This window comes from Bombina bombina, chromosome 3 (genome assembly GCF_027579735.1).
Source record: "Bombina bombina isolate aBomBom1 chromosome 3, aBomBom1.pri, whole genome shotgun sequence".
Lineage (NCBI taxonomy): Eukaryota > Metazoa > Chordata > Amphibia > Anura > Bombinatoridae > Bombina > Bombina bombina.
This window is the reverse complement of record NC_069501.1, coordinates 407,041,541-407,057,878: the sequence shown is the minus strand read 5'-3', so window position 1 is coordinate 407,057,878 and position 16,338 is coordinate 407,041,541. Positions and strand designations below refer to the sequence as shown.

Here is a 16,338-nt window from a genome sequence, read left to right as displayed (position 1 = left end):
ACTGCCAGACAATCTACATCTTGAAGCAGATGGGTTCTTTTACTTCGAAAATAAACTTTATGTCCCTCCATCTCTTCGGCTTTCTGTAATGAAGGCTTATCATGAGTCCCCTATGGCAGGACATCTGGGTTTTAATAAGACCGAAGAGTTGATCAAAATAACTTTCTGGTGGCCACATATTCAACAAACTGTAAGGGATTTCATCCTCTCCTGTCCCATATGTTCAGTATCCAAGACAGAAAAGAACCATCCCTACGGGCACTTAATACCACTTCCAATTACGGAGAGGCCATGGCAAATCATTGGCATGGACTTCGTAGTAGATTTTCCCTTTTCAAACAAACATAATACTATTCTAGTTGTAGTAGATCTACTAATGAAAATGGCCCACTTCCTACCTTACCATAAGCTACCAACTTCTGCGGAAGCAGCTCAACTTTTTCTCAACAATATTGTTAAGCTTCATGGTTTACCACAGACAATCATCTCTGATAGAGGCACCCAGTTCACCTCCCTTTTTTTGAGACAATTTTGTGACAACATGCAGGTTCAACACTGATACAGCACATCTTTCCATCCTCAGACCAACGGTCAAACAGAGAGGGTGAATCAATGGCTGTAGCAGTATCTAAGATGCTACTGCTCACATCAACAAAATCACATCAACAAAATCTGAATACCACCACTACCATGTCTCCTTTTTATGCAAACTATGGCTTCCATCCCGCATTTCAACTCTACCCTCAACCAAACACTATTTGTCCCCAAGTAGACGATACTACTAACTCCCTGATGGAATTGTTTCAGCAGCTTAAAAGTAACATAGAACTAACCAAAAATGCTATTATGATTCTAAACGACGACCCTCACCTACTTATAAACCAGGAGACAAGGTATGGCTAGCCACTAAGTACATCAAACTAAAAACCCCATGCAAGAAACATAGTGACTTATTTATTGGTCCTTTTGAGATATCCAAGGTTGTGAATCAGAATGCCATGACTCTCAAACTACCGTCATTATATAGTATCCACCCAACCTTTCATGTTTCACTTCTCAAACCTTACCATCCAATTATATGTAACCCTGATCCTATTCCCCCCACTGAGTTGGGTGTCAATGACCAAGAGTACGAGGTTGAATGGATTCTTGACTCCCGATTGGTGAATGGAGTATTGGAATACCTTATTCGTTGGAAGGAATATACACCTGAAGAGGATTCCTGGGAACCTTCTACTAATATTCATGCACCTCATCTGATTTCATATTTCCATAGGCGACATTCGGACCAACCATGATTTCCAGCTGCAGGGCATCTGCCTTGAGAGGGGGAGTCTGTCAGGGTGACTGTCTCTTTAAGGGCTACAATATCCTCTTTCCTCAGCACTATTATTTTACACACACTCCTTCTCAGGTGCCTAGTAATTTGTGTGTTTTCTGTGAACACATCTGAACTCACTAGCTCAGCATCTGTTACCGGCTCAGCATACACAGAGAGGAACGCTTCCTAGAGCTAATATCTAAGCCTACGCTACTTATCCAGAGTTTTTCCTTCCTGCAGCAGGTTACAGCTTCCTATGTTGCAGCTATCTATAGTTCGAGTTTTTAAGGACTCTAGCTTACCTCTTTTGAAGACTAGACCTCACCTGAGCAATCAGCTTTTACTTCTGAAAATACCGGACCGAGTTCAAACACCAACGGACTTACCTGGGAATCTCCGGTCTGTATCTTTCTGATCCATTGATCACTTATATATGTATTTGGAACTGTTGTTATTCCTACAATATACAGGCTGTAGTGAACTTTACTAAAAGAGACCTTATTTAGTTCTGATCAAACAAGTTTACAGTGACTACGCCCACTAGTGTATCGTCACAGAGATACCGGTACATATTTCAAAACAACTCCTGTCACAAGAGTACTGATACTTTGTCTACATTTCTAAGTATCTATTTACCTCCGCTGACATACAAACACACGTTACAGGGCAAGTATATTTAATGTTGTTCTGCAGTTGTGATCCTCTAATCTTGTTATGAAACATTTTAAGATATTTATACTCTTACAAGTATAGTGCACAGAAGTAGATTTGGTGACCATCCCATGGTACTTATTATTGACCCTACAGAGCATCAGTAGACGGAAAATAGTAGAGGACCTATAAATGAGTCTTTTGGTGCTTCAAAATAGAGTGATAAAAGGGTTGAATGAGTACTGGAGAAGGATAAACTGAAAGTATAGTTATAAACATATGAATAAAACCACAATAGATTAACTGATGTCATAGAATTGGAAGGTTTGGAGCAGGTGACAGTAGTCAACAGTGTGAAAAGCTTAAGAAAGATACATAACATTTTGCAGCTTGAAATAGTTTTTAGTCCTGGCTGTAAGAAGTTTATGTGTTACCTCATTGTTTTGTACTTCAAGTTCTCTTCTTGACCTGCTGCAATCTTAGAATAAAAGCCAGATTGTAGAGAGAAAGAGAAGAGAATCTGATGAACAAATGTGAAAAGTACATGTATAGAAGCCTTTCAGGAAGTTGTAAGCTGTGACAAAATAGGAAGTTGTGCAGTAGTTTGAGAATGAGCCTGGATCAAGCAAAGGCATAAGGGATGATGGAGAAATACTGATTGTATACTTGTTTTAAGGTAGATAATTTGTATAATGATTGGTGTTAGATTAATTGTAAGATGAGGACAGGATTTGTAAGGAAATAGGATCCATGAGAAAAATAGGAAGAAGATAAGAGGATAAAATTGCCTATTTGTGAATCTTGGTTGTTGGTGATCAGCTGTGACATGAGGATATTATTGGTATGTTGACAGATTTGTTTGTGCCAATTTAGCATTGAAGTAATAGGCAAAGTCTTGTACTAATAAGCATGTGGTAATGGGAGGTGAGAGTGAAAAAAGACTATTAAGAGCACATGTGCAGCTGCCCTGGTAATGTATCAAATATTATATGCCCTGCTTAGGAGGCTGTGTTTAAATGTGTGACTGGAGAACAAAATGTCACTGTTCTCTCATTTTCTCTCCTCACTTTCTCCTCTTTTCCCTACTCTTCTCTCTCTCTCTTTCTCTCTCTCTCCGGTTTCGCGAGTAAGGTTTTGAAGCTCAAACAAAGCCCAACAATTGGTTCCACTCTCCTTCTTTAAAAGCCCTTTAGGCTTTAGCCATTACCAGTCTTGAAAAAGGTCTTACTAAAGACTGAAATGTGTAGACTTTCTGGTTAATGGCTCAGGTTCACACTTTGGTAAGTGTAATACCTATTTTTATCATTTTTTGTTAGCCTTATTGCACCATGTCATTTATCTTTTTTAGGATATCGTTCAGTAGCACAAACCGCATTGAAGATTGTCTTGCATAAAGGGCTAATTCCATAGAGATTGATACCCTCTGCTCCACATATTATTGGATATATCATTGGATAAATTATCATATTTTCTTTCATGTAATTAGCAAGAGTCCATGAGCTAGTGACGTATGGGATATACATTCCTACCAGGAGGGGCAAAGTTTCCCAAACCTCAAATGCCTATAAATACACCCCTCAACCACACCCACAATTCAGTTTTACAAACTTTGCCTCCGATGGAGGTGGTGAAGTAAGTTTGTGCTAGATTCTACGTTGATATGCGCTCCGCAGCAAGTTGGAGCCCGGTTTTCCTCTCAGCGTGCAGTGAATGTCAGAGGGATGTGAGGAGAGTATTGCCTATTTGAATGCAGTGATCTCCTTCTACGGGGTCTATTTCATAGGTTCTCTGTTATCGGTCGTAGAGATTCATCTCTTACCTCCCTTTTTCAGATCGACGATATACACTCTTATATATACCATTACCTCTGCTGATTTCTCGTTTCAGTACTGGTTTGGCTTTCTACAAACATGTAGATGAGTGTCCTGGGGTAAGTAAATCTTATTTTCTGTGACACTCTAAGCTATGGTTGGGCACTTTTGTTTATAAAGTTCTAAATATATGTATTCAAACATTTATTTGCCTTGACTCAGAATGTTCAACTTTCCTTATTTTTCAGACAGTCAGTTTCATATTTGGGATAATGCATTTGATTTAATCATTTTTTTTCTTACCTTCAAAAATTTGACTCTTTTTCCCTGTTGGGCTGTTAGGCTCGCGGGGGGCTGAAAATGCATCATTTTATTGCGTCATTCTTGGCGCGGACTTTTTTGGCGCAAAAATTCTTTTCCGTTTCCGGCGTCATACGTGTCGCCGGAAGTTGCGTCATTTTTTGACGTTATTTTGCGCCAAAAATGTCGGCGTTCCGGATGTGGCGTCATTTTTGGGGCCAAAAGCATTTAGACGCCAAATAATGTGGGCGTCTTATTTGGCGCTAAAAAATATGGGCGTCGCTTTTGTCTCCACATTATTTAAGTCTCATTTTTCATTGCTTCTGGTTGCTAGAAGCTTGTTCTTTGGCAATTTTTTCCCATTCCTGAAACTGTCATTTAAGGAATTTGATCAATTTTGCTTTATATGTTGTTTTTTCTCTTACATATTGCAAGATGTCTCACGTTGCATCTGAGTCAGAAGATACTACAGGAAAATCGCTGTCTAGTGCTGGATCTACCAAAGTTAAGTGTATCTGCTGTAAACTTTTGGTAGCTATTCCTCCAGCTGTTGTTTGTATTGATTGTCATGACAAACTTGTTAATGCAGATAATATTTCCTTTAGTAAAGTACCATTGCCTGTTGCAGTTCCTTCAACATCTAATGTGCAGAATGTTCCTGATAACATAAGAGATTTTGTTTCTGAATCCATAAAGAAGGCTATGTCTGTTATTTCTCCTTCTAGTAAACGTAAAAAATCTTTTAAAACTTCTCTCCCTACAGATGAATTTTTAAATGAACATCATCATTCTGATTCTGATGACTCTTCTGGTTCAGAGGATTCTGTCTCAGAGGTTGATGCTGATAAATCTTCATATTTATTTAAAATGGAATTTATTCGTTCTTTACTTAAATAAGTTCTAATTGCTTTAGAAATAGAGGATTCTGGTCCTCTTGATACTAATTCTAAACGTTTGGATAAGGTATTTAAATCTCCTGTGGTTATTCCAGAAGTTTTTCCTGTTCCTAATGCTATTTCTGCAGTAATTTCCAAAGAATGGGATAAATTGGGTAATTCATTTACTCCTTCTAAACGTTTTAAGCAATTATATCCTGTGCCGTCTGACAGATTAGAATTTTGGGACAAAATCCCTAAAGTTGATGGGGCTATTTCTACCCTTGCTAAACGTACTACTATTCCTACGTCAGATGGTACTTCGTTTAAGGATCCTTTAGATAGGAAAATTGAATCCTTTCTAAGAAAAGCTTATCTGTGTTCAGGTAATCTTCTTAGACCTGCTATATCTTTGGCTGATGTTGCTGCAGCTTCAACTTTTTGGTTGGAAACTTTAGCGCAACAAGTAACACATCATGATTCTCATGATATTATTATTCTTCTTCAGCATGCTAATAATTTTATCTGTGATGCTATCTTTGATATTATCAGAGTTGATGTCAGGTTTATGTCTCTAGCTATTTTAGCTAGAAGAGCTTTATGGCTTAAGACTTGGAATGCTGATATGGCTTCTAAATCAACTCTACTTTCCATTTCTTTCCAGGGTAACAAATTATTTGGTTCTCAGTTGGATTCTATTATTTCAACTGTTACTGGTGGGAAAGGAACTTTTTTACCACAGGATAAAAAATCTAAAGGTAAAAACAGGGCTAATAATCGTTTTCGTTCCTTTCGTTTCAACAAAGAACAAAAGTCTGATCCTTCATCCTCAGGAGCAGTATCAGTTTGGAAACCATCTCCAATCTGGAATAAATCCAAGCCAGCCAGAAAGGCAAAGCCTGCTTCTAAGTCCACATGAAGGTGCGGCCCTCATTCCAGCTCAGCTGGTAGGGGGCAGGTTACGTTTTTTCAAAGAAATTTGGATCAATTCTGTTCACAATCTTTGGATTCAGAACATTGTTTCAGAAGGGTACAGAATTGGTTTCAAGATGAGACCTCCTGCAAAGAGATTTTTTCTTTCCCGTGTCCCAGTAAATCCAGTAAAAGCTCAAGCATTTCTGAATTGTGTTTCAGATCTAGAGTTGACTGGAGTAATTATGCCAGTTCCAGTTCAGGAACAGGGGATGGGGTTTTATTCAAATCTCTTCATTGTACCAAAGAAGGAGAATTCCTTCAGACCAGTTCTGAATCTAAAAATATTGAATCGTTATGTAAGGATACCAACGTTCAAGATGGTAACTGTAAGGACTATCTTGCCTTTTGTTCAGCAAGGGAATTATATGTCCACAATAGATTTACAGGATGCATATCTGCATATTCCGATTCATCCAGATCATTATCAGTTCCTGAGATTCTCTTTTCTGGACAAGCAATACCAGTTTGTGGCTCTGCCGTTTGGCCTAGCTACAGCTCCAAGAATTTTTACAAAGGTTCTCGGTGCCCTTCTATCTGTAATCAGAGAACAGGGTATTGTGGTATTTCCTTATTTGGACGATATCTTGGTACTTGCTCAGTCTTTACATTTAGCAGAATTTCATACGAATCGACTTGTGTTGTTTCTTCAAGATCATGGTTGGAGGATCAATTTACCAAAAAGTTCATTGATTCCTCAGACAAGGGTAACCTTTCTGGATTTCCAGATAGATTCAGTGTCCATGACTCTGTCTTTAAAAGACAAGAGACGTCTAAAACTGATTGCAGCTTGTCGAAACCTTAAGTCACAATCATTCCCTTCGGTAGCCTTATGCATGGAAATTCTAGGTCTTATGACTGCTGCATCGGACGCGATCCCCTTTGCTCGTTTTCACATGCGACCTCTTCAGCTTTGTATGCTGAATCAATGGTGCAAGGATTACACAAAGATATCTCAATTAATATCTTTAAAACCGATTGTTCGACACTCTCTAACGTGGTGGACAGATCACCATCGTTTAATTCAGGGGGCTTCTTTTGTGCTTCCGACCTGGACTGTAATTTCAACAGATGCAAGTCTCACAGGTTGGGGAGCTGTGTGGGATCTCTGACAGCACAAGGAGTTTGGGAATCTCTGGAGGTGAGATGACCGATCAATATTTTGGAACTCCGTGCAATTTTCAGAGCTCTTCAGTTTTGGCCTCTTCTGAAGAGAGAATCGTTCATTTGTTTTCAGACAGACAATGTCACAACTGTGGCATACATCAATCATCAAGGAGGAACTCATAGTCCTCTGGCTATGAAAGAAGTATCTCGAATTTTGGTTTGGGCGGAATCCAGCTCCTGTCTAATCTCTGCGGTTCATATCCCAGGTGTAGACAATTGGGAAGCGGATTATCTCAGTCGCCAAACGTTGCATCCGGGGGAATGGTCTCTTCAACCAGAGGTATTTCTTCAGATTGTTCAAATGTGGGAACTTCCAGAAATAGATTTGATGGCGTCCCATCTAAACAAGAAACTTCCCAGGTATCCTGTCCAGATCCCGGGATCCTCAGGCGGAGGCAGTGGATGCTTTATCACTTCCCTTGGAAGTATCATCCTGCCTATATCTTTCCGCCTCTAGTTCTTCTTCCAAGAGTAATCTCCAAGATTCTGAAGGAATGCTCGTTTGTTCTGCTGGTAGCTCCGGCATGGGCCTCACAGGTTTAGGTATGCGGATCTTGTCCGGATGGCCTCTTGCCAACCGTGGACTCTTCCGTTAAGACCAGACCTTCTGTCACAAGGTCCTTTTTTCAATCAGGATCTGAAATCCTTAAATTTAAAGGTATGGAGATTGAACGCTTGATTCTTCGTCAAAGAGGTTTCTCTGACTCTGTGATTAATACTATGTTACAGGCTCGTAAATCTGTATCTAGAGAGATATATTATACAGTCTGGAAGACTTATATTTCTTGGTGTATTTTCTCATCATTTTTCTTGGCATTCTTTAGATTACCGAGAATTTTACAGTTTCTTCAGGATGGTTTTAGATAAAGGTTTGTCCCGCAAGTTCCTTGAAAGGACACATCTCTGCTCTTTCTGTTCTTTTTCACAGAAAGATTGCTATTCTTCCTGATATTCATTGTTTTGTACAAGCTTTGGTTCGTATAAAACCTGTCATTCAGTCAATTTCATCCTCCTTGGAGTTTGAATTTGGTTCTGGGGGCTCTTCAAGCTCCTCCGTTTGAACCTATGCATTCATTGGACATTAAATTACTTTCTTGGAAAGTTTTGTTCCTTTTGGCCATCTCTTCTGCCAGAAGAGTTTCTGAATTATCTGCTCTTTCTTGTGAGTCTCCTTTTCTGATTTTTCATCAGGATAAGGCGGTGTTGCGAACTTCTTTTGAATTTTTACCTAAAGTTGTGAATTCCAACAACATTAGTAGAGAAATTGTGGTTCCTTCATTATGTCCTAATCCTAAGAATTCTAAGGAGAAATCGTTGCATTCTTTGGATGTTGTTAGAGCTTTGAAATATTATGTTGAAGCTACTAAATCTTTCCGAAAGACTTCTAGTCTATTTGTTATCTTTTCCGGTTCTAGAAAAGCCAGAAAGCTTCTGCCATTTCTTTGGCATCTTGGGTTGAAATCTTTAATTCATCTTGCCTATGTTGAGTCGGGTAAAACTCCGCCTCAGAGAATTACAGCTCATTCTACTAGGTCAGTTTCTACTTCCTGGGCGTTTAGGAATGAAGCTTCGGTTGATCAGATTTGCAAAGCAGCAACTTGGTCCCTCTTTGCATACTTTTACTAAATTCTACATTTTTGATGTATTTTTCTTCTTCTGAAGCAGTTTTTGGTAGAAAAGTACTTCAGGCAGCTGTTTCAGTTTGAATCTTCTGCTTATGTTTTTCGTTAAACTTTATTTTTGGGTGTGATTATTTTCAGCAGGAATTGGCTGTCTTTATTTTATCCCTCCCTCTCTAGTGACTCTTGTGTGGAAAGATCCACATCTTGGGTAATCATTATCCCATACGTTCACTAGCTCATGGACTCTTGCTAATTACATGAAAGAAAACATAATTTATGTAGAACTTACCTGATAAATTCATTTCTTTCATATTAGCAAGAGTCCATGAGGCCCGCCCTTTTTTTGTGGTGGTTATGATTTTGTATAAAGCACAATTATTCCAATTCCTTATTTTATATGCTTTCGCACTTTTTTATCACCCCACTTCTTGGCTATTCGTTAAACTGAATTGTGGGTGTGGTGAGGGGTGTATTTATAGACATTTTGAGGTTTTGGGAAACTTTGCCCCTCCTGGTAGGAATGTATATCCCATACGTCACTAGCTCATGGACTCTTGCTAATATGAAAGAAATGATTTATCAGGTAAGTTCTTACATAAATTATGTTTTTTCACATACTTTTTCACATATAAGTTTTAACGCTTTTATTAAATGTTTTTTTCAGAATGTTTTCACGTTATTATTAATTTTTGGTGTAAACCACTTTTTTCCACTTTTTTTTATTTTTCAATTTTTAGTATTTGGACACATACTCTACACATATTTTTGACTCCCCTTTTTCGGATAGAGATTTGGATATTGTAACACAGCCTTTGGGAACATATGTATTTCCTAGAGTACTCTTGCTTTTTGGATTATTTTTGGAAATACAACCCCATTTTCTTTCTAATACATCAACACTTTGAACTTATTTGGACTATGTGGATACTCTCATATATATAGTATTTTTTGCATTTCTGTATATGCCCTGGTAATGTATCAAATATTATATGCCCTGCTTAGGAGGCTGTGTTTAAATGTGTGACTGGAGAACAAAATGTCACTGTTCTCTCATTTTCTCGTCCTCACTTTCTCCTCTTTTCCCTACTCTTCTCTCTCTCTCTTTCTCTCTCTCTCCGGTTTCGCGAGTAAGGTTTTGAAGCTCAAACAAAGCCCAACAATTGGTTCCACTCTCCTTCTTTTAAAAGCCCTTTAGACTTTAGCCATTACCAGTCTTGAAAAAGGTCTTACTAAAGACTGAAATGTGTAGACTTTCTGGTTAACGGCTCAGGTTCACACTTTGGTAAGTGTAATACCTATTTTTATCATTGTTTGTTAGCCTTATTGCACCATGTCATTTATCTTTTTTAGGATATCGTTCAGTACACAAACCGCATTGAAGATTGTCTTGCATAAAGGGCTAATTCCATAGAGATTGATACCCTCTGCTCCACATATTATTTGATATATCATTGGATAAATTATCATATTTTTTCACATACTTTTTCACATATAAGTTTTAAACGGCTTTTATTAAATGTTTTTTTCAGAATGTTTTCACGTTATTAATTTTTGGTGTAAACCACTTTTTTCCACTTTTTTTTATTTTTCAATTTTTAGTATTTGGGACACATACTCTACACATATTTTTGAACCCCCCTTTTTCGGATAGAGATTTGGATATTGTAACACAGCCTTTGGGAAACATATGTATTTCCTAGAGTACTCTTGCTTTTGGATTATTTTTGGAATACAAACCCCATTTTTCTAATACATCAACACTTTTGAACTTATTTGGACTCTTGAACTTATTTTGACTATGTGGATACTCTCATATATATAGTATTTTTTGCATTTCTGTATATGTATCTTTGCACATCTGTATTTGCATCTCTGCATTTTTGTATAATTTATCTTAAAATATGTACCATTTATAGTAGATATTTTTGGCTTAGTTGTACATAAAAGCATAATTTATACTTTTTTAACCCTTTTTTAACCTTTTAATAATCTTTAAAGATATCCTGAATAATATTTGGAACCCTTATATATCCTACTTTTAGCATTTTAGCATCACAGCTTTCTTAGCGCTCCCCGCATTGCTTACTTTTTAGGGACTAGATGTCTGATCAGAGGTTTGATGATTGACAGGGGGGCTGCAGAGACACCTGCTTGATGTGGGTAAATAGTTGTTGGAGGCGCTGCAGAGCAAGGTTTCTGATCAGAGATATGATGTTGTTATGGAACAAATGAGCTGCAGGTCAGTGGCCTGACGTTGCTTCCGTTTGTTTATTTTTTTAAACATGAAATACAAAATATGAATGTTTCATTATACGAGTCAATCTGTCGTACTTACCCCCTGGGCCAAAAATTGCCAGTCCTCACTGTGTGAAATCAAAATTTTAAGTAATTTTAACTTTTATGTTTTTTTATTGTTATATTATTTAATTATTACTTATTTTCTGCTTAAAGAACAATATAGTGTTCAAGCTATAATATTATTTCATAATGATCAATTGCTAATTTGTTTTGAAATACATAGATTTGAATGTGAAACTTTGGCATTTTGAAATTATACATTTATGCCAAATGACTCTATAGCCATAGTTTAACATGAAAATTAAAAAAAAATTAAAATTACAGTCATCACCCCCCCCCCCCCCCCTAATCTCTGTGGCATATTTTTGTAATTTATGGTTACATATTGAAACAAAAGTTACTTTCTAAAAGTGATGGATTTGTTGAGAAATGTTGTTTGTGTGGGTAACTCTCTGCAATCTGTGTTTCTATGCAGTGAGTAATTAGGGATGGGCGAATGTGTTTATATTCAAATTCGAATGTTAGAACGAATGTTATTGTAGAAATTCGATTTACATAATAGAATGTTGATAAGAACAAATATTTTAAAAAGTTCTATTTTGAATGTCACTTTCTAATTCGAATGTCACCTTCAAATTTGAAAATATTACATTTATAAAACAGTATTAGACTAGAAATACTATTTCGAATGTCACATTCGAATTCAAATGTCACATTCAAATTCAAATACAGGTGGCCCTCGTTTTTCAACGGTTCAATTTACACCGTTTCAGAATAACAACCTTTTTTTCCAGTCATTTGACTGCTATTGAAAAGTATTGAGAAGCAGTGCATTTATTAAAATAAATAGTAGGTGGAGCTGTCCCCTTGTGTTGCAGCAAAGCCAAGCAAGCTGAAATTAATCAGTTTAACCAGACCTGAGCTATCAAGCAGATTTCAAAGGAACAAGATCTTCCTGTCTATAACTCAGTCCAGATTGGAATGCATAGAAAGAACTGTTTGCAGAAAAATGCAAGTGAAGTCTGTGTTGTGTGATTATTTTATTGGGTTTATAATACTGTTTAGCAAATGTTTTTGTTAATTTAACTTAGTTTAATTATATATTTTGTGTTGTGTGATTATTTTATTAGGTTTATAATGCTGTCTAGCATTTAAAATCTTCATTTCAAAGCTTTTAAAATAATGTATTAGGTGTTACTTATGACAATTTTGAGAGGGGCCTGGAACCTATTTCCCTCACTTCCCATTGACTTACATTATAAACTGGGCTTCAATTTACAACGGTTTTGATTTACAACCATTCCTTCTGGAACCTAACCCCGGCGTAAACTGAGGGTTACCTGTATTACATTTATAAAACACAGTATTAGACTAGAAATACTATTTCGAATTTGAATGTGACATTCGAATTTGAATGTAGCATTCAAATTTGAATATTACATTTATTAAACACAGTTGAAGACTAGAAATACTATTTTGAATTTGAATGGGACATTCGAATTCGAATGTCACATTCAAATTCGAATATTGCATTTAAAAAACACAGTATTAGACTAGAAATACTATTTTGAATTCGAATGTGACATTCGAATTCGAATGTCACATTCGAATTTGAATATTACATTTCGAAATTGAATGAATACATAGCTAAATATTCTAATATTCGAACAAATATTTTTAAATTTTATTGAAAAAATTGAAAATGAAAATTCGAAAATAGAATGTTCGCCCATCCCTAGTGAGTATTAAAGAATAAAGCTTCAGATAAGCGTTAAAAATAGCTCAGCATTGAAGGGATTAAAAAGCTAAAAAGTATAACGTATATTTCATTAGAATGCCCTTTCCCAGAATGTCTACCTGTAGTGCAAACACTGTACTGAAGAAATCTTTATAGATACAGGTATCATATATATAGGTCATGCATATATATATATATATAGGTCATGAGCCTTTGTATGTAAACGTGCACCACAATTAATCATTTTACTCAAATATGATATAAACTATAATCCAAGTAAGGAATCCACAGTTGACTGTGTTAAGCATATCAAAATGTAAATGATAAAAAATGATAAAATTCTCACCTTCAGCAATTTTCACTTGCATAGTAAAAGTTTGATCACTGCCACCATTAGTCATCACACACCAGTACCAGCCTTCATCTTCCTTGGTTATTCCATTCATTAGGATCTGAAATGTGCCATTTACTGGGTTATCATGAATGACTACTCTTCCCTCATAGGAGTCCTTGACAAAGCCATCAGTCATGATGATCGGATTGCAACTCTGATCTTTCAATCTGCACCAAAACTTAAGGTTATAGTTCTTTTTTGGGTTGTAGTGACACAAACCGGACACAGATCCTCCCGGGTAAGTGGTGAGTAAACGAGATCCCTGATGTATATCTGTCTCTGAAGCAAATAAACAAATAAATAAAAATTAAAATCATGCGACCGTTCATTCGATTGCCTGATTTCATTGATGGGATTGGGTCAGGTGGAGTGCCTATGATGCTAGGCACACCCTCCAGCCCACGATCCCATTTAGAAAGCTGCAGAGGCTTTAGGATAGCCAAACGGCTAGGACGTTCCATACCGTCCTAAGGGCACTAAAGCCCAGAACAATTAGGACGACATGGAACGTCCTAAAGGCAGGAAGGGGTTACGTTAAAGCTGTTACTTTTTTTAAACAGAATGTAAATGCTAGTGCAAAATTCATCCTTGAAGGCTGACTTCTAAATGGCTGATATAAACAATGGTGAACCGGGAACACCTGACAAGCATAATAGCAAAGGTATTATTTTCCCTGTACAGGAACATATGTTTAAAAAATAATGATAATAATAATAAAAATTAAAAAAAGCTTGTATAACAAAATTTCAATGTAAAATTCTAATCTTCAATAAGTTCCTTTAATGATTCATTGTACCTGCTTAGCGGTCAGATTACGAGTTTTGCGTTATGAGCGACTCGGTACTAACTTGCTAGTTATTGCCACTGCTCACCTCCCTATAGCGCTGCTATTACAGGTTTGCAAAAACCTGGCGTTAGCAGGCAATATGTGAGTGTTGAGCAAAATTGAGCTCCATACCGCACTCAAATACCAGCGCTGCTTTGAGCTGGTTTTACTTGCTCGTGCACGATTTCCCCATAGACATCAATGGGGAGAGCCGGCTAAAAAAAGCCTAACACCTGCAGTAAAGGAGCATAAAACTCCATAACGCAGCCCCATTGATTCCTATGGGGAAAGAAAATGTATGTTTACACCTTACACCCTTACATAAATCCTGGGTCTAAACACCCCTAATCTGCCGCCCCCAACACCGCCGCCACCTACCTACACTTATTAACCCCTAATCTGCTGCCTCAATGTTGTCGCTACCTACATTACACTTATTAACCCCTAATCTGCCGCCCCCAATGTCATCGCTACCTACCTACAATTATTAACCCCTAATCTGCCGCCCCCAATGTTGTTGCTACCTACCTACACTTATTAACCCCTAATCTGCCGCCCCCAATGTCGCCGCCACTATACTAAAGTTATTAACCCCTAAACCTAACATTAAGTCTAACCCTAACCCTAACACTCACTAACTTTAATATAATTAAAATAAATCTAAATAAAAATTACTATCATTAACTAAATAATTCCTATTTAAAACTAAATACCTGTAAAATAAACCCTAAGCTAGCTACAATATAACTAATAGTTACATTGTATCTAGCTTAGGTTTTATTTTTATTTCACAGCTAAGTTTGTATTTATTTTAACTAGGTAGACTAGTTAGTAAATAGTTATTAACTATTTACTAGCTACCTAGTTAAAATAAATAAAAAATTACCTGTAAAATAAAACCTAACCTGAGTTACACTAACACCTACCTAACCTTACACTACAATTAAATCAATTACATTAATTAAATACAATTAACTAAATTACAAAAAAAACAAAACACTAAATTACACAAAATAAAAATAAATTATCAAATGATTAAACTAATTACACCTAATCTAATAGCCCTATCAAAATAAAAAAGCCCCCCCAAAATAAAAAAAAAACCCTAGACTAAACTAAACTGCCAATAGCCCTTAAAAGGGCCTTTTGCGTGGCATTGTCCCAAAGAAATCAGCTCTTTTACCTGTAATAAAATAATACAAACAACCCCCCAACAGTAAAACCCACCACCTACACAACCAACCCACAAAATAAAATCCTATCTAAAAAACCTAAGCTCCCCATTGCCCTGAAAAGGGCATTTGGATGGGCATTGCCCTTAAAAGGGCATTTAGCTCTTTTTCTGTGCCCAAAACCCTAAGCTAAAAATAAAACCCACCCAATAAACCCTTAAAAAAACCTAACACTAACCCCCGAAGATCCACTTACAGTTTTTGAAGACCGGACATCCATCCTCAACGAAGCGGCAAAAGTCCTCATCGAAGCTGGCAGAAGTCTTCTTCCAAGCGGGCCGAAGTCTTCATCCAAGCCGGCAGAAGTCTTTATCCAGGCGGTATCTTCTATCTTCATCCATCCGGCACGGAGCGGCTCCATCTTCAAGACATCCGGCGCGGATCATCCTCTTCTGACGACGGCTAACGAAGAATGAAGGTTCCTTTAAGGGACGTCATCCAAAATAGCGTCCCTTGAATTCTGATTGGCTGATAGAATTCTATCAGCCAATCGGAATTAAAGGAGAAAAAATTCTATTGGCTGATGCAATCAGCCAATAGGATTGAGCTTCAATACTTTTTATCACTTTAGTTATGAGTTTTATGCTACAGCTTCGTAACATAAAAGCCATAACTACTGACTTTCATTTTACGGTATGGATCTTGACGGTATAGGCTGTACTGCTCACTTTTTGGCGGATAAACATTAACAATTTTGGTGTTGACTGTCCTTTTAAGTAACTTTCCAATTTACTTATATCATTGCATTTGCTTAATTTATCATGTTCTCCTTTGATAAACCGTTTGCTATAGAGAAGGCAAACATACTTCTGGGAGCTAGCTGAACCCATCTGGTGAGCTAATAACATGAGGCATAAATGTATGTGTATAGGAAAACACAGTTCACTATAGGTAAAACTTCACTTTTATTGTAGTCATCCAAGTAAAAACAAGGTAAATAGCACACAGGGGACCATCACAGAATGAAGGAGTGTAAGCCTGTGTGCTATTTACCTTGTTTTTACTTGGATGACTACAATAAAAGGGAAGTTTTACCTATAGCTACCTGTGTTTTCCTATGGATTCCTTGTACCCGTATATCGCTCTGGGTTACCGTGATTCTACATTGGACTACAACGAACACGTCCCCTC

The 16,338-nt window shown here is 37.1% G+C and overlaps 1 protein-coding gene across 1 annotated transcript in view; it reads right to left on the bottom strand.

Moving 5' to 3' along the window:
* Positions 1-16,338, bottom strand: part of LOC128652366 (polymeric immunoglobulin receptor-like) — a 90,159-nt gene that overhangs the window by 48,399 nt on the left and 25,422 nt on the right. The window contains exons 4-5 of the mRNA XM_053705304.1: positions 13,102-13,428; positions 1,294-1,305 (exon numbers count right to left, since the gene is read on the bottom strand). Of these exons, the coding sequence (XP_053561279.1) occupies positions 1,294-1,305; positions 13,102-13,428 (339 nt within the window). The remainder of the gene's footprint in view (positions 1-1,293; positions 1,306-13,101; positions 13,429-16,338) is intronic.